General features: G+C 39.1%; 1 pseudogene and 2 gene segments (V, D, J or C); 2 read left to right on the top strand and 1 right to left on the bottom strand.

Annotated features, from left to right (window-relative positions):
• Positions 1–2,682: 2,682 nt before the first annotated feature.
• Positions 2,683–3,388, top strand: LOC122116687. The segment is given in 2 exon segments: positions 2,683–2,737; positions 2,858–3,388. Coding segments are annotated over 2 exon segments (378 nt in total).
• A 4,285-nt stretch (positions 3,389–7,673) lies between these two features.
• On the bottom strand, positions 7,674–8,963 carry LOC122116637 (annotated as a pseudogene).
• A 376-nt stretch (positions 8,964–9,339) lies between these two features.
• On the top strand, positions 9,340–10,517 carry LOC122116724. The segment is given in 2 exon segments: positions 9,340–9,535; positions 9,972–10,517. Coding segments are annotated over 2 exon segments (312 nt in total).
• The last annotated feature ends 12,903 nt before the right edge of the window (positions 10,518–23,420 follow it).

Genomic DNA, 23,420 nt, shown 5'->3' on the forward strand with positions numbered 1-23,420 from the left:
ACAGAGAAATAAAAAGAAATATGTGATTAATTGCCCAATTATCATGAAGAAATAATGTAGGTTTACTAATTATATTGTAAAAATAATTCCACGGAGTTTTATATTCACATTTTAGTAAACATCTCTGCTATTATCCAATGTATTTTTGTTAATATTATGAGCTCACTAACTGTAAGAAATGGCTTTATCTTCTGTGTCTATTTTTTCAGCCATGATCACTCTGATTAGTTTATTAGAGCCAATAACAACATTTCTATTATTTTTTGGTAAATTTTATTTTATTGTAAAAATGCTGTACAGAGGGGTTACATTTACATGAGGAAAGCAGTGAGTACATTGCCTGTTCAGCATTGCTACCCTTTCCCTAGTTGTTCTCCCTCTATCCCTTTCCTCCCGCACCACCCTCACCCTTTCCCCCTCCCCTTCCCTCCTCCTTCCCTGAATTTGTAAAGTTCATTTCCAATATACTCTCTTGTGGATATGCTGCAATGTGTCATCCTATGTCTTTGTTTCCCAATTTTGTTATTCCTCTTCCCCTCCCCAAATTAGACAAATGTATACACATGATGCAGGGTATCAAAATCAAGTACAGTAACAACAGGAGATATATCCTAGGGGGAAGAACAGACAAAGGAAACAAAATAATCACATAGTACATTAAAAATAACAACAATAAAGAAAGACCTCTTGTGTCCATATCTTGTGGTTCATTTCACTTAGCATCATGTTATATGGTCATATGTACATAGCTTTTGAGCTTTTTCTGCTCATCTGATAAAATTGTTCTATACATACACTCATTATTGTAAATGAGCGAAACCATGGGACCTATATTTCCTTTGGTCTAGCTTACTCCACCTTAGGTCTCTGGGACTGCCAGTCCTGTACTTGAATTCAGGGCCTGGATGCTATCCCTGAGCCTCTTTGTGTTGAAGGCTAGTGCTCTACCACTTGAGTCACAGCAGCACTTCTGGCTTTTTCTGTGTATGTGGTACTGAGGAATTGGACCGAGGGCTTCATGCATACTAGGCAAGCACTCTACCACATAGCCATATTCCCAGCCCAGGACTGACTGTCTTATTTCACAATTAGTCGGTGATTCTTACTCCATCCTCATATCCACTCTTCTTCCACCTGCAACTGAGAGCTATTCCTCTAATTGTTCTTCTCTCAAACCCACATCAGAGGAATGATAATTTAGAGACATTGTCTGTACCAGGAGTGCATGTTTACCATAAGCCAGGTCCAGCATCAAAGCTATACTCATTATGTGGAGGGGGGAGAGGAAAACATGAATTTATTTCTATACTCTGCTTTGGCTCCAAAAGTGTGTGAAATACTTCAGTTAGCAGGGCTGCTATAAGAACCTGTCATGTAGGGCCTGGTACAGATGGACTCTGACTTTGGCAATGTCTGGTCCATGAGCTATTGGCCTTTGGGGAGCAGTGTTATCTTTGTTCACCTGTAGCAACTGCTTGGACTCACAATAAGAGGGTGGATTCATTGTCAAGCAAATGTCCTGTCCGTGTCTTTCCAGTTGTGACATCCAGCACTAGGCTGAACAGCTTCCTCACATGCTGGACTCCAGGTGTGAGCCTTCCTCATCATACTCTGGATTTATCACCTGTGGCATTTTCCCTTGGCTTCTCTGGGCTTTGCAGCTCCAGTGTCCCACTTCACACTTCACTATGCGACATGTCATCCTTTCAGAGCTTGTTTATATCATAAACTATGAGTTCAATCACTGAAAACTTCTTTTATTACAAATTCCATTAAATGGGAGGTACTATAGTAATTTACAGTTTTAAGAGGCAGAGTAAATGGTAGTTCATCCTTGGTTTAGAGAATAGTTCATGTTCTGAGGAGGAATAACTTGGATTACGAACAATAAGGTATGAATATCATCAAGACTTTAGGAGACTTGCAGTCAGAAATGTACAATGATAATAAGGCTATGCCTGTAGCCAGGTCCTTTCAGTATACAGAGAGCCAATGTCTGATGTTAAGTCTACTGGATGATGGTGGTGGGAAAGTGCATTCAGAAACAGACAACAGCAACCTGGAGTTGATAGCAAAACCCAATAGCTAGCCTGTACATTGTATACCACAGCACAATACTGCACATACTTTAATTTCATATTTTTCATTGTCTTTCATTAAGTCTTAATTGATACTTGTCTATCATCTATTTATTTAACTATCACTCTCTCATCAACCTACATACCCATGTAGGTTGAGTAATTGAGTAATTGTGTCTATGATTAACAAACCGGTTCAAGGAAACCAAAGACTTAGAAAATCTGATCTAAATCATCAATTCTACATTTTGGAACCGTTTTTGCTTGAAAAATTGACTAAGATAAAATGCTTTGATGAAAAGCTTGTCATGACCCATGTATAAATTAAAGTTCATTGTATTTAACCAGAGAGGCATTCTGTCCCCTGAACCACAGAGATAGACACATTCTCTTCAGGAACAACAGTGCTACCCTGGTATGGTTTTTTGTATCTGAGGCATCATGTCTGGGCTGAGATACTGAAATCTGGCATTCTGGTGCAGCTGTGCTGGCCCCTTCCAACCCCTACTGATTTGCATGGGCCCAGGGCACAGCCCAGTGCCCTGAGCAGTTCTTGAAAGCTGCTCACACCTTGGGCAGGAGTCAGTCCTAGTCAGCACACAGCATGGACATGAAGGCCCCTGCTCAGTTCCTGGGGCTCCTGCTGCTCTGTATTACAGGTAAGGAAAGACTACGCTGAGGGTCTCCTCAGTCTTCTGTAGTCAGTGATGCTTGGCTGTTTATGAAGCTTTCTTATAACATGCTTAATTCTATGTATACTTATTACTTTTCAATGACAGGTATCAGATGTGACATCCAGATGACCCAGTCTCCATCCTCCCTGTCAGCATCTCCTGGAGACAGAGTCAACATCACTTGCCGGGCCAGTCAGAGCATTTACTATGGGTTAAACTGGTACCAGCAGAAACCAGGGGGAGCTCCAAAGCTCCTGCTCTATGGTACAAACACTTTACAATCCGGCATCCCCTCCAGATTTAGTGGCAGTGGATCGGGGACAGAGTTCACTCTAACCATCAGTAGCCTGCAGCCTGAAGACATTGCCACTTATTACTGTCAACAGTATTATAATTACCCACCCACAGTGATACAAGCCATAACATAAACCTCCAAGAAGCCGAAGTGTGAGTCTGGGCTGTCCCAGCTGCTTTCCTCATGCTTCCTCTTGCAAGAGCTGTCCTAGAATCATAGGACAGGAATCTTGCCCAGGATATCCTGGAGCAGCGAGCTTCTGTGTCTCAATCTTTGGAGTAAGTGTAATTATAGATGTGCAATAATGGCATTGGGCTGAATGTTGAAATATTAAAATTACATTCCAGACTATGAACATGGAAGTACTCTGACTTTATTCAGGTTTTTTAAATCTTGACTAGATATTCACAATGTGCACAGAGACACTTTGAAGTTATTTCAAAACTTTTATTTTGAGATTTTTCAATACTTCATGCATGAATTTCATCAGCACATAAAGACAGTTTGCCACTTCCTTTTTCTGCTTCAGGACTTTTATGCTTTTTTCAATTAGTTGTAGCTTTTCTTATTGCATTTGGAGAACCTCAGTACTATATTAGATACAGAAGATAATAGTGAACATTTCATACTTTAGTACAACTTAAGTGGTAAAATGCTAAATAACTATATCAATGAGTACAAAGTTTGTTTCAGAGATTGCCTATTTATTAAAACAGGCATTTTCCACTATTCCGGGCCTGCTGATATGTCATGGAGAGCTATTGACTCTATTAGAAATATTTTTCACATAAATGGAGACAGCCTATAGCTTTCTTCTTTAACTCAATCAGAATGATGAACTGCAAATATAAGTCATCTAATTTAAAAGAGTTTATACTTGTGCAATATATTTGACTCGATCAACATACATTGCCTGAGAAAAATAAGAAAAATGAGAGAGAGAGAGTGAAAGAGAGAGAGAGAGAGAGAGAGAGAGAGAGAGAAGCAAAGTAGGAGATGGTGTGAATGGAAGGAGAGAAAGGGAGGGGTGAAAGGAAGATAAATTTGGTTTATTTCTGTTTTCTAAATCCCAGTCCCACTTAGCAATCAAGCTGAAATTATCAAGAGAAACACTGAATACAAACAACACTGTTGGCACTGGGTATCCAGCCATTCTGTGCTCTCTCCTGCAAGGTACACTGAAGGTGAGATGTTTCTTGAACTTAGTCCCTCTGTCCTCCAGACCAGTTCCCACCAAGAATCACTGAATCACCTAGCTCACTGAATCTTCTCTGTTTTAATCTCAAGAATCTAGCAATCTTTGACAGTCAGCGGAACAACACTGACGTCTTTTATTTACAAAAAGAAAAATGGAGAAATCCCAAGATAAAGCAGATCTTCCTTAAGTCAGAAGCCCTCTGATTCTCAGACTGACAAGTGAACATATGCATGCAACTTATGCATCATATTTCTGTATTTATACCTAATGAGTAAAATACAGTACATAATAATTAAATATAAATTATATAAAATATATTATTGCTTTTTTGTATATATGATGTATCATTAGATATTAGTCTATGATTTTTCTGATTTTCTCTATTTTATTGTTTTCACGTTTTTTGTAAAGGTGATACATAGAGAGGTTACAATTACAAACATAAGGTAATGAGTAGATTTCTTTTTGAATAGTGCCACCCTCTCCCTCATTATCTCCAATGTCTACCCTGCCAACTACTCCCCTAGCCCAAGCTGTTGTCTACCCTGCCAACTACTCCCCCAGCCCAAGCTGTGAAGTTCATTTCCAGTATACTGTCTAATAAGTATTATTGTCACATTGTTCTGTTATTATATGCTATGTCATTTATGTATCATCTTAAGACTTACCCAATTTTTTAACCAATGTATAGGTAAACTCTTCCATTTTATAAAATATTGTCCTACAGATTATAACTTTACATGGAAATATATCCAATTAATCATAAGGAATAACTTGGGGAAAAACTCACTCTGAAGGAGTTTCTACTGTGCGTATTGAACTTGCCACTACTAAATATCATGAGTTAAGTATTAAGGGAAAGGTATACAAAAAGGTGAATTAATAGCAAGTAAATCACTTAATATAATTTTTTCCAAGTCTTTCCATTTCCTCACAAATGGGGCAATGTCATTCTTTCTGATAGAGGCATAGAATTCCATTGTGTATATATACCACATTTTCTTGATCCATTCATCTACTGAGGGACATCTGGGTTGGTTCCATATCTTAGCTATGGTAAATAATGCTGCAATAAAGCTGGTAGCTTTAGTATGGTCTTGTTTGTGATCATTTGGGTTTGGACTTGTAGCTTTTAATTGATTAACTTCCTTTGTCTTTCCCTTCTTCTTCCTCTGTCTTTTAAAATTTAGGACAATTTTGCTTTTATTATAACTCATAAACAATAGCTAAACAGAAAGTATAACACAAGAAAGACTAACGGAATCTCTGGGGCTCTAAGTCCAGTGACACTGAAGTCTCTCCAGTGAGACCTAGGAAGCACTGGCACCGAGGATTTTGAGTCGTTTGGATGCCAGACATGGTGGTAGAATTTGAATTCAGCGGCTATTACCATCTAATGGAACACTATATCTCACTATCTCATCTACCCCAGGATGCTATGTCTTGGTAAAGAATGACAGCCATGGAAGGTGATTCTAAATTTATTTCCTTCTAGATTATAGTGTATCCTTCTAATGCTGAAGCTACAGAGAAAATAAATCTCCAGGTTGCCTCTACCCATTTGGTCATAGAATGAACCCATAACTAGCTTATGTCAAGGACAAGCAGACAAGGTCAAAAGCTATGTACATATGACCAGATGATGTTAAGCGAAATGAACCCCAAGATAGGGACCCAAGTGTTTTTTTTTTTCTTTCTTGCTATTGTTTCTAACGTATTTACAATGTACCATGTGATTTTTTTTGTGTCTTTGTATGTGCCTCCCCCATGGTATAACCCCTGTTTTCTCTGTATTTGATGTTGGTGCCCTGCACCTTTTATATACCTTTTATATATTCTCTAGTTTGGGGAGGGGAAGGGAAAAAATCAAAATACTTAAATAGGGATACAAGTTGACCTATTGTAACAATGAGATTTGCAAGACACTAAGTTGAAAATGAACTTAACAATTTCTGAAGGGATGGTGAGGAGGTGTAGTTGTGAAGATGGGAGGGAAGGGATGGGAGGGGAAAAACAAAGGAGGTAACAATGCTCGATTGAAAATGTACTCATTACCTTGCTCATGTAACTGGAACCCCTCTCTACAGTATCTTTACAATAATAAAACGTACAAAAAAGAATGGGCCAATATAGATTAATGTGTTAGTTATCATTGGAAGATTATGTGTAAAACTTTCAAAGGAAAAGGCAGAACTAAGCAAAAAATGTTTGAAAAAATAACTCTTAAATAAAATATACATTTGTACATAGAAGAGTTCTACTGAAACAGAATCAGAAAACAGATAAAAAGATGGTATGCCTTTTTACACGTGGAAACTTCAATATAGCCATGGAGTAAATTTTTAATAAGTTTTTTATTGTGAAAATACTGTACAAAGGCTTTGCAATTACATGAGCAAGGTAATGAGTACATTTCTTATCAAGCATTGTTGCCTCTTCCTTTGTTTTTCCCTTACCATACCTTCCCCCACCTCCTCAATTAACCCTCCCCCACCCCTCACCCTAACCCCAGCTAAACTGTTAAGTTCCTTTTTCAACATAGTGTCTTGTACATCTAATTGTTGCAATGGGTCAACCTGTATGCCTATTTAAACATTTTGTTTTTTCTTTTCCACTCCCCAAATTATGCCAACGTTTAATACAGTGAAAACAGGGGTTATACGGTGGGTGAGGGACATACAAAGCAACAAAAAATCACATGGTAACTTGTAAATCCATTAGAAACAAGAGCAAGAAAGAAATTTTGTGCCCCCATTGCAGGACCCCACCAAAAAGACCACAGACAGTCAGAACTTCCGAAATGCAAAAGCAAGGCTTTATTCAGGCGGGCTGCAGCTCAGGCTTCATCCTTCACACCAACACAGCAGAGCTTAGGAGGAAGCGCTGAGCTGAAATTTTACAAGGCTTATGAAGGCAAAAATCACAAGGTTACAGGAACCAGATGCAGGACATTCCAGGGCGATAAAGGCCATCTGGACATTTCAGAGCAGTTAAAGTTTAGCAGGGAGTTTTCTGGCTAGTCGGATTCGGATAAGCTGTTCTGCTAGCTGGGATAATTGCTGGTCTGGGTTTTCTCACAGGGTCTGTTTATCTTGGGCCAGCTTAGTCATCTCTTGGAGTTTGTGGGGGTCTAAGGTCAGCTATGGTACAAAGTGGGGCCTAACTTCAGAGCAGTTTCAGCACAAACAAGTCAGCTAGTGGAACTCAGGTGGGCCCTGGGTTAATATGAACAGCAGAATGGCCACTGCTTTGAAATGAAGCCACTTTTAACTCTTCAGAAAAAACCACTTATGTCTTTTGTTTGTTTGTTTGTTTTATACAACTTTATTTTTAAAACATCTTGTTAATGTACAGGCATTGGCACATTTTTTAAAACAAACGACATAAACAACTCTTTCCTAGGCTCTAGGAAAGTGGAATGTCAGAAGTCAAGAACATGTGATCAACTTAAAGTGCTAAAACAGAAGGCACTTCACAAAATCTGTTCACTGAAACAGTTACATCCTTCACCTTATAAATGGCAGTGAGTATCTGGACTGAAGGACATATCAAAATACAGCTTTGTGACAGTTAAAATACAAAACAAGTTGATTAGCCCTTGGCCAACATTTTTGCTTTTGATGACCTAAAGTCCACTTTAACTTTCCTCTATGAAGAATCCACACAAGGATTCAGAACTGGAAAAGCTGGAATCCAAATTATACAGGGAAGGTGAATACAAAGTTTATTTTCCCCTGAAGCAGTAGAGCCCTTCGTTTTTATGAAGTTTTTTGAAGTTAAAAAAAATAATAAGTATTAAAAAGAAGAACACTTGAGAATCAGTGAACTACAAGGTGTTACATTCATTATTTTAAATACTTAGGTTATTAAGAAGTCTAAAATGTTACAGTTCGAGGTAGATAACAGTCCCAAGTGGCCAAGGAATCTAATAATTTAGTTGCTGGACATCAAACAGATCACATACACCTTCATTATCATCTAAATTAAAGTTGCAATCATCAGCCAGAGTAGGAGAAAGCCCTAAGAGAGGAAACACATCAGAAGTAGGAGTACATGGATAAGTCCTGAGTGACTCTTTAAATTTATCTGATACTTCTTTTGTCCATTCTGACTCATTTCTAGAATAGGAACCTCCAGCTGCGTACCGGAAGGGGCCTGAATGGCCAAAAGCGTGTCACCATTAAAGCAATTACAGATGTCTTCATGAGTCACATAGGAAAATCTGTTATTAATGGAATCATCCATCACATTTTTGATGCTTTGCTGTAGCCACAACTTCTGCTGGTCAAGTTCTCTTTCCTTCAGTTCTAGATCTTCAATTTCAGCTTTAAGAAGTTTTAATCTATCTATAACTTCTTTTGTGTTACAGCCAGCACCTACACCTTTCCATTGGATACTATTTTTTTATTTCTTTTCAATCAGATCAATTCCTTCTAAGACATTGGTGATATCATAAATTCTTCTCTTTTGCATAACAGCCAAAGTATCTGCAGCCGCTTTGAGATCCAGCACGCTTCCTGAAGCAGCGACACGAACTTGGTGGTGAGCAGCCTCAGGCTCTTCTCGTGCCGGCAGCAGCCTCCCCCAAGGCCCGCGAGCTGCGGCTGTGGCGGCTGCGATGGCTGCGCGGGCTGGGCCGGCGCGGGCTGTGGGCGCTGGTTCTGGCCCTGGCCCTGCGGCGCTGGCTGGCCCGAGCTGGCGGGTTCGGCCGCCGCCATCGCGTTCCAGGCTGCACCCGGGTGGTCGGGCCCCCACCCCCACCTACCCTCCGCGCTCCGCGCCCACCTGCCGGGCTGGGCAGCCGCGGCTCCCCGCAGCCACTGAGTGGGTGGCAGGCTCCAGCAAGCCACAGGTGCGCCGCATGTCCTCGGGAGTCCGGGCAGCTCGCTGGGCGCGCAGGGCCTCCGCCCCGCCCCCCTGCCCAAGCCCGGGAAGCGGGAATGGAGCCCACGAGCCACCGAGGGAATGCCAGCCACTTGTGTCTTTACCTTGGGCTTCATTTCACTTAACTTCATCTTATCTGGTCATATGCATATAGCTTTTGACCTTTCCTTGATCACAGTTAATGTCATTTGCTCACAGGAGAGGGCCCACCCTCCTGGTGTCTGTTTAGATTGTCTCTCACCACTGCACCCACCAGGATATTTGCATATTGCTCCATAGGGAGGAGCTTCCCTGCAAGTCCAACATAAAAGCTCAGCTGTAAGTTGCCTGGACTGACCAGGACTCCTTACTCTCAAAATGAGGTGCCCTGCTCATCTCCTGGGGCTGCTCATGCTCTGGATCCCAGGTAAGAACACACTAGAGCTGAGGAAAGGGTTGGGGAGGGGCTGAGCTCTGTTGCCACTGCTCTCCATGTTTGTTGTATCCATATATGAGATGTGCAGATTTGTCCTCCTGGGTGGAAATGTGACATATGTATCTGTGAGATTGAGGAAGATTCCCGAAGAAGCAAGGACCTGTGCTCTGGTTACAACTAGATAGTGGGATGGTGCTGGCAAATTATAGAGGTCCCTTACAAGCATGGTTTAGAAGCATCAAATTCTGTGTGTGTGTGTGTGTGTGTGTGTGTGTGTGTGTGTGTGTGTGTGTTTTCATTGTATATTTTATGAACATTTTGATACATAAAAAAAATTTAAAAATATAGCACGAAATAAGAAAAGATGCTTATAAAAATATCCTATGATGCTTGTAATTAACTGTGTTCACTTCTCTCATTATTATAGGGTCAAATGGGGATGCTGTATTGACTCAGAATCCAGGTTCTCTGACCCTCACCTTCGGAGAGCCAGCCTCCATCTCCTGCAGTTCTAGTCAGAGTCTTCTGCATAACAGTGGAAACACCTGTCTTGGTTCTTGCAGACGCCAGGCCAGTCTCTACAACTCTTCATCAATAGGATCTCCAACCAATATCCCGGTGTCTCACACAGGTTCAGTGGCAGTGGATCAGGCACAGATTTCACACTGGCAATCAGCAGGGTGGGGCTGAGGATGTTGGAGTTTATTACTGCTTTCAACATACACATGGTCCTCCCACACTGATACACCCCTGAACTAAAACCTTCCTTCTGAGTGATACAGCTGTGCTCATGTGTTGCTGTTCTGGGAAATCAGCAGAGCAGATTGTGTAAGTCTACCAAGAATGAAAATTGTGTTGTTATGATGAAAGTGACTGAGTCCAGAAGAAGACAATTGGATAATTATACTACATACAATCTACAAGGACTAGTAGAATAATCATAGAAGTACAAATATCAAGAGACTTCAGACAAACCATTAGGTATTTAATGAAAAAACTGCTCATAAGCTATTTATTTATATTTAAATATAAATTATAATTATAATAATTATAATGTAATGTTATAATTATACTATATTACATATAAACATAAATTATACATATATGAATTTATATATTTATTAATTATATATTATATTAATATTTATAGCTTTATATAGCTATCCAGTTTATACCTATCAAATGTTGTATGTGATTTATTTTTCATTTGTAATGAAAGTTAAAATACTTCCATCAAGATGTGGTCCTGCTCCACAACTATAGAGCATACTGTTATTTCTGTTCAGGAGCTGAAAATCCAGTTGTGTCTTTTCTAGCTTCTACTGTTTGTTGGTCAAACATTGCCTGGTCATCAAGCTCTTAGTAGTGTTTGGTTACTGTCTCTTAGCTGGATCACCCTGAAGAAGATACAGCATTGGACTCTGCACTCTGGTCTCTGGCCTTCTGTGTCCTGGGTCTCTGGCCTAGTTAAGACAGTTGATAGGAACTTCTGCCTATCCACTCTTTCTCATCACAGTCAGCAGAAACAGAAATAGTAATGGCAAAGAATAAAATAAGGGAAGGTTTATTTGATCTCCCTCAAGAGGGAAGGCAGAAAGCTTTGTGACACTTGTGTGTATTCGAAAACCCAAGTGCACTGAGTTAGCCTTTGCCTGACTGACCCTCCCTGGCTTTAAGCCATCTTTAATCATAAAGTGCCCATCACATCATCAAACACTCTCTGCAGTACTGATGTTTTGATCTGCAGTTTGTTGTATCCCATGTCACACATTCTAGTGACAATTGTTGGGTCCAAGTGATCTGGCAGTGGATATTCTGGATACAGACAGTGTTCCTCAACTTGATCAAACCAGGGGTGTACCATTATTTGATGTATATCCAGCCTCTGTTATGGGTCTATTGTTCAGAGCTGCCAAAGGATGTTACATCCTTTGGTAGTCAGGTGAGATGGCATATTATACTTGCCCTCTACAATTTCTGCACATAGCTGATTGGAAGTGTTCCCTTTAAATGGGAAATTTCCTCTAGCCATAAACAACAAGCTAGTGCCCAGGCACCAGACTGCTACCTTAAAGCCATTATATTTTTGCAAGTATATTTCAGGGGCACAGTACACATAGGCACCACGAATTTCTGTGAGCAACTGACCTGGGGCAATCCTCGTGCTTAACCCAATGCCCGACTTTGACATTGCCATTTCCATACAGTAGGATGCTGTCAAGTTTTAGGTCAAGGTATGCAATCTGATTCAGATGAAAGTACTGCTTAGTACTTAATATCTGCTTTAGAATCCTTCTGGTTTCCTTCTAAAAAAGGCAGCCAGATGCTTTGATCCACATCTGGAGATTTCCCTTGGTGGCCATCTCCATCACCAGGTAGACATATTCTTCTCCCTGGATCACTTGGTATAACCCTGACCATTTGAGGGTGATTCAGAGCCTTAACAATTTCCACCTCATTGTCAACCAGCATGGGGTTCTAAAAGAAAAGACAGTGGAATGTGGTGAAACCTTGTAATAGTGTTCATAGGTCCAAAATATCTGAGACTGAGGCCTTTTTCAAGTGGAACAATATTCAAAGCCCTACCTGATCAACCTGTGTAACTTTATTTGAGAAATAATGACAAGAGTACATCACTAATGCTTAAGTGAGTCTTGTATTGAGTTCTATCATCTTGGTTGTTTTGTTGTAATGAGCCTTTCTGAGGCCTAGAACTGACATTGCACAGTGTTGGTCTTGGAAGATTCTCTAGTGTCCATCAGTGTGCAGTGTGCATTTATCTGCCATGGTATAAAGTCTTTTACATGATACTCTCAGTTCCATCTGAGAAACCAAAGGATGAAGGTGGAAAGCTATGAGCTCACTGAGATATATTAATAGGAGAAATATAGGTCTGGAATGTACATGAACAAATGAAATATCTTTAAATCATGTATGGAACTTCTAGCAGACATAGTTAACCCAACATTTTCTAGAATACTAATTAGAATCACGTCAGAGTTGATTCTGTTCTCATCTCTGTCCAGCCATTTTACAATGGTTCAGAGTGGCACTGTTCTGATGTCTAATTTTGCCATGGCTTCACATTGTGCAAATATGTGGGTCAACAGGAAAATAATAGTAAATGTTACTGTGCCTCCCATGTGGTGCTGATGCTGGGGATTGGCAGTCTACTGCCATCATTACTTTCCATCTCAGAATTTGGCCAACTGGTAATGGGCCTGGAGCTCACTTGGAAGTATTTCCAGACATTGTCAACAAAATTTCATCATAATATACTAATGGAAAAATGAGAAATTACATTAAAATATTTCCAGTCAACATTTGATAAATAGTGGAAAATCTTTCTTGAAAAACACATACCCAGATAAACCCACATAGCGAATACAATGGTGGAACGTTCATTTACCTAAATATATATAAACATTGATACTGATTTTTCCCCCAATTCAGAAATATACTCATCACGACTGAGCACTTGGTACAAATGCAAGATAACTGATCCTTCTTAGTCCCAGGAATGACAGTCTGGATTTTAACAAGGTAGAAAGTATCCAGGGAATGTTTTGCAATCCACCCTTTAGGAGCTTTTTACCTCAGCAAATGAAACCTTTTAGGAAAAATGTTGGAATTTGAGATTGAAATTCCTCCAGCTCTGTTCTTTCTTCTAAGGACTACTTTGTTCCATATGAATTTTGGGATTGCTTCTTCTATTTCATTGAAGAATGAGGTTGGAATATTGATAGGTATCGCACTGAATTTGTAGATAGACTTTCGCAGTATTGCCATATTCATGATGTTAATCTTCACATTCCAGGAGATGGAAGGTATTTCCTCTTCCTTAGTTCTGCTTTAATTTCCTTTTTCAGGTTTTTAAAGTTTTAATTGTAGAGGTCCCTCAATTCTTTAGTTAACTCCTAGATATTTTAATTTTTGTAGGGTAATTACAAAAGGAGTTGCTTTCCCTATTTCAGCCAAGCTCTTCTCATTGTTGGAATACAGAAAAGCCATTGATTTTTGAAGGTTAATTTTATACCCTGCTACTTTGCCAAAGTATGACATGGTACTGCCGTTTACCAAAACTTAATCTTTTTCTATATTCTCGCAAGAACCATTTTTGGATTGTGTATTAGTTCTGATAAAAACAATAATCAAAATTTCTTGAACTAGTTTCATTGCAATTACATATCATGCCATTCACAGTAAAAGACTATTTAAATAATCAGGGAAATAATCTGTTCAGTCAGATTTTTTAATGCCAAGGAAATAGATTCTATTTTTCAGTATCATTGCATACCTGTTCATAAAATAAACACAAAGAAAAACATACAGGAAGGATTTGGCAACACAACTCTATAGAATATATATTTCGTTTTTTATATTTCAGTAAGTCTTATTAATTTAGCAATACACAAATTGTTTTTGATTTATGTTAAAAGAATTTACAAAGTAGAACCCTCTTATTTAGCTTTTAAGGAAATTGATACATATAATGATGGTAGAAACTTTCTAGTTTGCATTCAAATATCACAACTTTAATGTTTCTCCAATAAATCAAGTGTTCATTTATAGGTAAAGGCAAGTCATTCCTGAATTACCTTAGGAAATCATTATTTTCACTACATGAAAAATATAAAAACATTTTCTTTTAAAATATGTGATTTCCTGTTTAATTAAATCTGTAAGACATGACAAGTACAATAGAAGAGTTACAGAATATAAATTTCTACAAACACTCTATGAAGTGTGATGACCCGGCACACACAGCTCTGAGCTGGACACTCACTGGAACCCTGCACAATGTCACAGCCCCAAACACAAACTCCCAAGATAGCCTAAGATTCTCAATGTAGCAGCAGCAGCTGCAAAGCTCAGAGGACTACAGGGAAACAGACTTGGCTCAGGGGCAAATGGCTTCAGAGTCTTGAGAAAGAGTCATGGGAAGCCTCAGTCACAAGCACTGGCAGCCCTCATGCAAAAACAGGAACCAGTACTTGGCCAAAATAATCTGGTAGCCTCTTCTTCCCTCTATATTAAGAGCCTATTTTGAATACATTTTAGTAGGAAGTGGGTGTAATTTCTCCTTAAATGTCATTGCTTAACATCATGGAGGCAGGGAAATTCTGTCATGACCTCTCGGGAGGAGACCTGACATCACTGCTGCTATATGGCCCACTAAGGGCACTAACTCATGCCTGTTCTGGGTATCTGTCACTCTCCTAGCAGGAGATCAATTGTGACCATAGATGAACCAAACATTAGAACTTCAGAATACTGGAATTAACAGTGACTGAATGGGAGAAATAGATTTACAAAAATAATAGCATATTCTACTATGCTACTTTCAATAACACAGACTATACATAGAAGATCACTAATGAAAAGGATTGAATCTTTAATTATTTAAAAGCACAAAAAATCATATCTTCATTACACCACCAAAAACATAATGTATTTTTCTTATGCAAAATTCATTTTTATTAATAATTATGTGTATTTATTTAAAAATTGTTAATAAATTTAAAAACAAAGACGCAAATTGTTTTCATTAATGAAAAAGGGTAAAAGCACAAATCAATAGAAAAAAGAAACGTGAAATTTTTACAAATATGATGGGGGGAAAACATTACATTTATTTTTCTTTACTGTTATTGTAAAAATGATGTGTAGAGGGGTTACAGTTACATAAGCCAAGTAAAGACTACATTTTCAAACAATGCCTGCATATCTGTTTTTTAAAGTTGGTCTAAGAAGAAATCAAAAGTCATCTTAGAAAATATCATGTCAAAAATACAACTGCAAAAATAAAATACTAAAACTTATGAGTTTCAAAAACACGTGGTATATATACACAATGAAATTCTATGCCTCCATTAGAGAGAATGATATTGCCCCATTTGTTAGGAAACGGAAAGGCTTGGAAAAAATTATATTAAGTGAAGTAAGCCAAGCCCAAAGAAACATAGGTCCCATGGTTTCCCTTATTTGCAATATCTAGTATATGTAGGAGTCAAGCAGAAAAGGTCAGATAATGTGATGTTAGGAAAATGAACCCTTAGATATGTATTTAAATGTTTTTTTTCTTTCATGCATTTGTTTCTAACGCATTTGTAAGATTATTTCTTTGTTGCTTTGTATGCCCCTCCCCCCACAGTATAACCCCTGCTTTCACTATATTTGATGTCGGTATAATTTGAGGAAGGTATAATTTGGGGAAGGGGAAAAACAAATCGTTCAAATAGGGATACAGGTGGACCCATTGCATCAATGAGATGTACAAGTAGTTATATCGAAAACGAACTTTACAACATTGGTGAGGGCGGGGAGGATTGGGTAGGTGGGGCCGGGGAGGATTGGGTTGGGGGGACAGGGGAGGATGGGAAGGGATGTGAAGGTAAACAAAGGAGGAGACTACAATGCTTGATAAGAAATGTACTTATTATCTTGCCCATGTAATTGTAGCCCCTCTGTACAGTATGTTCACAAAAAATTAAAATTAAAATTAAAAAAATAAGAAAAAATTTGCAACCATAACTGCATACTTAATAACAGAGTTCTCATAGTAAATTTAAATTTGGAAAACTTCCTTTAAAAAACTTACCTTTGTAATAGCTGAGATTTGTTTCATGCTGCAAGAATCATTAACACCTACAATATGTACAAAAGTTTCAAAAGTTAGCTGGGAGCAAGTGGTTTACACCTGTAATCCTAAACTATTCTGGATGCTGAGATCTGAGAATTGCATTTCAAAGTCAACACCAACTTCAGGCAGAAAAATAATGCATGAGAATCTTTTTTTTTGAGGAGTGGCGTGGTGGAAAGGGGTTGTTGGCCTGAGGCCTGAATTGAAGGCCTGGGTGCGGTTCCTGAGCTTTTTTGCTCAAGGCTAGAACACTACCACCTAAACCACAGCTCCATGTCCACTTATGAGTTTCATGAACTTTCCTGATCAAGCTAATTTTAAACCACAATCCTCAGATCTCAGTCTTCTGAATAGCTGGTATTACAAGTGAGCCACTGGATTATAAGACTCTTATCTCCAATAAACAATCAAAAAGCTGGGAGTGAAAATATGGCTCAAGTGGTTGAGTATCAATCTTGAGGGAAAAAGCTAAAGAATAGCATCACTGCTGGCACAAAAATTAAAACAAGTGACAAGGTTGGAAAAACCACCTAAAGTGATTCAAAGATAAAAATGGACAACCTGAACACTGTATTTACCGGGTTTCCATCTTTAGGCCCAGATCCCCTCACAGCTGAGTAACAGTGGTTAAACAATGATGTCACTCTTAGCAGCAGCAGCCTGGAGATCCAGGGGCTGTTGGACAGACTATGCTAATAATTATCATCCTGATTGTCATAATCATGCTAATGAATATAATTATTAAAATGTGCTGTCTCACATAACCAATACCAGCAGCACATGTGTGTTTAAATTTAAATTTTACTCTAATTATAAATTATACATTTCAGTTGCATTCAATACAGTTCAACTGCTTAATAGCCATATGCAACTAATGACTACTGTACTAGACAGATCAGATATAGGCATTGTCATTGCAGAACATTTTTTAGAAAATATTGGCTTAATTTACAGAGGTAGAGAATGTCCACCTAAGGGATGATAGGAGTAGAACACAATTTAATATATGACAATTGAGACATGTATGCTTCTGGTAGGGTCTTGTAACTACTCACAGCCCATAGGTGGAGTGACAATTTTGTATGAACGAAGAATAATGGGAATGTTAAAAGAGGTGACATTGATCAAGATATATGTTGCTGTTTTTGTTTTCTCTTCCTTTTGTTTTGCTTGTATTTGAGAGAGTAAGGGAGGGCACATAAAATGTGGAACAAAGATGAACAAATACAGCAGTGATACACACTGGACACTATGTGGAAAACGAACTGGTTAAATTATGGGTGGGGATGGGAGGGAAATACTGGGAAAGGGTGACAGAAAAGGAGACATGGTTCACAGAGAATTGTACTCGTTTCTCATTACCTGATTCATGTAACTGTAACCCCTCTATATATCAACTCTACAATAAAAAGCATTTTCTTGGCAGAAACAAATATTCCCCTATCTCTAGGAATATTAATTGGATCTTTCAGTGTTCCAGATAAAGATTCATATCTTTCCAACTCTCCGGGTAGATATACCTTGTAACAACACTGGAGACTTATAGTATTTGTGCACATATATGTGTGCACTTTTGTGTGCATACAGGTGTGAAGGGAGACATGGGGAAATAGAGAACGGTGAGGATGGTAAGAGACACTGCAATGAATGTAAAGAGGGACTGAGTGTTTAGGTATGGAAATCAGAATGAGGGGGATAGGACAGGAGATGGCGATAGTGGTATTGTAACTGAAATACAGTATATGAACGTCATCAGTATAAAACATCAGAAGTAAATAGTAGCAGAATAAAAATATCCAGTGGTAATTATGAGCAAATAAAATGTATGCATGTATGTATAGAGGTTTAAAAATGAAGCTCCTTTGGACAAGTAATATATGCAAAGGGAGATGAGAGGAAATGGGAGAAGAGGAGGGAATGAGGATTCATAAAATCTAGTTTCTCTAAGCTTACAAGATGCAATTTTACAGTATGACCATTAGATTGCACATCTGACACTGCTCACACAAAGCCCCCTATAAGAAATACTAGAGGGGAAATAAGAGAACTATGTCTGCTATCACTAGTGACACCCACTGGAACTCTGAACAGAGCAACAGCCTCAAACATAAACTCACAGTTAAGTAGCTCCTCCTAGCAGGATGGATTTGGGGGTGAAAGTCTTTGCCCTTGCTGATTCTGAGACTGGAAGCCTGGCATTGCCTCTATCCCTGCATTCTGTATGACACCAAAGCTGTCTCTAAAGGAAGGAGTTGTGTCCCCTGTGTGTGTCCTTATGGAGAGTGACCTGCAAGGAGGAAATGAATGTTAAGAATGCAGTCATCACATCCAATGCATGTCCTAAAACTTAAGACAATTGAGGAAAGGGGTTGAAAGAATGATGAAAAAGGTGATATTGAATAAGATGCATCGTGTTCATAAACTGCTTTATTGAATGGCAACTCACTTGTACAACGACTTAGAGATAATTTTAAAAAGAGAGGAAGTATAATGAAGAGTGACTTCCATATCACCAATGTCATTAGAAGAAAACATTCCAAGACACTCTTTTTCTAGCCTTCTTCATAGGCAACAAGCCTGTAAGGACATGACAAGAATGTGAATCATCAGGACAGTCAGGAATCTTGGATTTACCCAACTTCTAGAACTTTGATAAAAATTAATTCCAGTTGATTAATAAACCCTGCTCCAGGTATTTTGGCTCCTTATTGCACACAAGGCAAACTAATACACCAAAAACCAGCTCTGCCTGAGCAGGATCCGCCTTTGGAGTTGACTTTGGAAAACAGAGTCCCTAATTTTGTTATTCTCCATCCTGAAGCTTTGACCTTGGTAAGAAAGGACTACTGAAGCTCCAGACCCAGTGTGTCTGCATTAAACATGACTGTATCCTTGTGAATGAAGATATTTTCCTGTTTGGTTATCTGAACAGAATGACATTCACTAAATAGCCTGCTTGATCAGCATTGATTTTTTTTTCTCACACTTAGATATCAGTGGACAAGTTATGTGGTCCTTATATCTAGCTTTCCTCCCTTATTCCCAGGATGTGGATGATCAGCTAGAAGATTAACAGCATCCTACCCAGAAACCAAGTTTTCTCATTCTGGGAGAGAGGGGATGCTGCCTGTTTGTTTCCCTTTGTAAACAGGAGCTTGAATCTGAGGATCTCTGCCAGGCTTTTGAGGCATACATAGAATCTGGGATCATGATATTAGAGGGGGTCATGTCTGCCCATATGAGAGTTTTTGACCATTTCTTTTCTTTCTTTATTTTTTGTCAGTCTGGGAGCTTGAACTCTGTGCCTGGGCACTGTCCCTGAGATTATCAGGTCAAGGCTAGAGCTCTACCACTTTGATCCACAGCGCCACTTCTTGACCATTTCATATATTACTTTTTAAAGTGTAATCATACCTGTCATTGATAACACTTGATCCAGGTTTCTTACAGTAAAGTCATTAATTGCAGGTCAGAAAGGTGAGGGAAGGAGGGGAGACCCTGCAGATATGCAGCCCTGAAGGGATCATATGCAATCACCATGTCCAGTTGTGGGAGGTGAGAGGGAGCTGCAGTATCAGTGCTGTCCCCAGCAGGTCCCCAGAGCCCTCTGCAATGAGCAGATCACTCTTAAAGGACACAGATTTAGTACTGAGCTTCATGATGCTCAGGCTTAGAGTGAGCAAGGGCTACATAGTGACATGCACATTGTGCATCAGAGAATTTTCTCAGTGTCAAAATTCAAAATGATGACTTACACAATTAAAATCATGTTTATTAATGTATTGATTTAACAGGTAATTTATTACATATAAATAATACATGTATAACTTCTGCATTCATTTGTGATGTACTCCTCTATGTTCTGATAAGAAGGGACTCCAGTGGATTTAAGGCTCTGTCCTGAGGGCCCTGCTAACTTTCCACATTATCCCAGCCCCTCAGAATCAGTGAGAAAAGCCCTGGATCATCCTTTCACAGAGTCAGCCCAGTCAGGCTGGATCTCTCAGACTTTCACCTTAGTCCCAGATGTCATTCAGGTTCATGGCTCAGACTATAAGCACTTTCCTTTCCTGGATGTATTTTCTTCTTCCAGGAAGATTCATGGAAATATCTGCTGGTTTTCCCCGCCAGTGGGGTCTTCAGCCTCATCTCCCAGGCAGATAGCTCTATCTGTCATAACCCATGGCCTTGTACGCCTGCCCACAACTCTGATTTGAGTCTAGTATTTGAACTCTTCCATATATTCCAGTACCTGAAGTCTGTGTGGACTTGAAGTTCACAAGTCACATGTCCACACTTGATGAAGTGAGCCCTGGAGAGTGGATCATGGGAATTTAATGTGTTATCCTCAGAGCCTGGCTTCTTTTACCCATACAAGAGTAGAGGCTCTCAGGATCTCTCTTTCTCATCCAGTTAATATGTTCCTTATAATGTACTAGGTAGCCTTCACATTTACAAAATAGCTAGCTGCCTTCTCCTTGTTTCCTTTAGTATCAGCTTTGTCCTGAAGTGCATAGTGGAGAGAGCAAATCTCCCCCAGACAAAAGCAGTAGGAGATACACAATGACCATATGATATGATTGGAAGTAAAATTTCAGAGGAGTGGCAAAGATGTGTAAACCCTGTAGACAGGATTATACATCATTGTCAAAAGAGGAAAGAAGAGCATTGTAGAAAACTTGAAACCGTTATGCTAGCATGTAGTGCAGTGAGCGCTAATGTTTAAGAAGGTGGAGGTGATGAAATAATTACTCTCATGGCATTCTTGTAATGAATGGTTTTGAAGAGGCATCTGAATGGCCAATGATTTGTGCATGGGCTAGCGCAGCAGAGCAGTGTTATCTTTATGCATCACTGTCTTGGCTTTGTTAAGTTCCATTAGAGTACTCTGCTCATCATTTCTAGTTCTGACATTCTGCACAATGGGATGAAGTCAGTCCACATGCTAATCTCCATGTGGGGAAAACACCTTCATGTCACTCTAGCTTGACTGTCTGTGGTCCCTTGTCCTTGATTCTGTGTGTTGAAGATGTTCTCTCCACACTGTGTGGATCTACTTCCTGTCCCCAACTTTGGCTTTGTTGCATTGTATCTGGATCACACAGACTAAACACAGTAAACACTGCTTTCCTCTTGGTCACTGGTAGCTCATGCCTATAATGCTAGTTACACAAGAGGCTGAGATCTGAGGATTGTGGTTTGAAGCCAACATTGGTTATAAGAGTCTATGAAACTTGTTTTAAAAAATGGGATTGCATGATATTGCTGAGCTTCTGCATGACAAAGGACATAGCTACCAAGATCAATAGAAAGCCTATGGATTGGGAGAAGATCTTCACTAACCATACAACAGACAAGGGTCTCATATCTAAAATATACCTGGAACTTAAAAAATTAAATCCCCCAAATCAAATCTTCAAAGAAACAACTGACCAATAAATAAGTGGGCGAAAGACTTAAAGAGAAACTTCTCTGAAGAGGAAAGAAGGATGGCCAATAGACACATGAATAAATGCTCAACCTCTTTAGCCATAAAAAATGCAAATCAAAACAACATTGAGATACCACCTCACCCCAGTTAGAATGGCTATAATCAAGAATTCTAATAACAACAGATGCTGGAGGGGATATGGACAGAAGGGAACCTTACTGCATTGTTGGTGGGAGTGTAAACTTGTTCAACCACTTTGGAAAGCAGTATGAAGGTTCCTCAAAAGACTCCACATAAAGCTCCCCTATGACCCAGCAATCCCACTTTTGGGCATTTACCCAAATGTTCACAAACAAGACCATACTAAAACTACCAGCATGACTATGTTCATTGCAGCATTATTTACCATAGCTAAGATATGGAACCAAATCAGATGGCCCTCAGTAGATGAATGGATCAAGAAAATGGGGTATATATGCACAATGGAATTGTATGTCTCCATCAGAAAGAATGACATTGCCCTATTTGTTAGAAAATGGAAAGGCTTGGAAAAAATTATATTAAGTGAAGTAAGCCAGGACCAAAGAAACATAGGTCCCATGTTTTCCCTTATTTGCAATAACTAGTATATGTCTGAGTCATGCAGAAAACGTCAGATAAGTTGATATTAGGGGAATGAACCCCAAGGTAATATTCAAATTTTTTTTTGTTTTTTTTTTCCTTTCATGCAATTGTTTATAACATATTTATAAGATGATTTCTTTGTTGCTTTGTGTGTCCTTCCCCATGGTATAACCCATGCTTTCACTGTATTTGATGTTGGTATAATTTATGGAGATGAAAGGAAAAAAATAAATGGTGGACCTATTGCAACAATGAGATGTACAAGTTGTTATGTCGAAAAACAAACTTTACAACTTTGGTGGGTGGTGGGGGGAGGATCGGGTGGTGGGATGGGGGGTGTTTGGGAAGTGATGGGAAACGGAAAAAAAATGGAGGCAACAATGATTGATAAGAAATATACTGGTGGTTATCTTGCCCATGGAATTGTAACTCCTCTGTATGGTATTGTCACAATAAAAAAGAGAGCACTAAAAAAACTTATTTTCAAAGTGAGGTACAGAGGGCTTACAATTATATACAGAAAGTAGGAAGTACATTTCTTGTGATAATCTTATCTCCAATTAAACACCAAAAACCTGGAATTGAAACTGTGGCTTATGTTCCTTGAGAGCAAAGGCTTAGGGACTGACTTCAAGCCCCAGGTAGAGCAAACAAAATATTGCTTTACTTAGGACCTAAAAAATATGGATGTTGTTTTAGAGGACACTCCAGCTTCTGAGAAGGAAGTGTTTCCAGTAATTAAGAAAGAACACACACATATCCTAAAAAGCTTAGTAAATATCTGGCACAGAAATGCATAATGCACACAAAACTAGGTGAGGGGACATTGTCTTTTCCTAAGTATTAAGGGGAAATGTCTCATGTGAACTATCCTAGAGGGAGGCAATGCTTAAGTTTAAGAGCATTCAGAATAGAAGGAGGACAGCCATTTATAAACAGTACCCAGGGCACCAATGCAAAGACCAGTGGCCAGTCCATAAAACTCAGAGCATTTTACTTTATTGCATATATTTTATTTTATCTTCCATTAAACATTTTGAAATCTATCCCTCTCCAGCTGCTCACCAGGGCTTACAAACCAAGCTGGCTCCAATGGTACCTCCAACACCCGGCCCATAGCAGGTTTTTTAAAGAAAGTTGATATAGCTTTTGAAGATTTTTGGAAAGATTTTGTAAAG

This window comes from Dipodomys spectabilis, unplaced genomic scaffold (assembly GCF_019054845.1).
Source record: "Dipodomys spectabilis isolate Male_0828 unplaced genomic scaffold, ASM1905484v1 ptg000137l, whole genome shotgun sequence".
Classification (NCBI taxonomy): Eukaryota; Metazoa; Chordata; class Mammalia; order Rodentia; family Heteromyidae; genus Dipodomys; species Dipodomys spectabilis.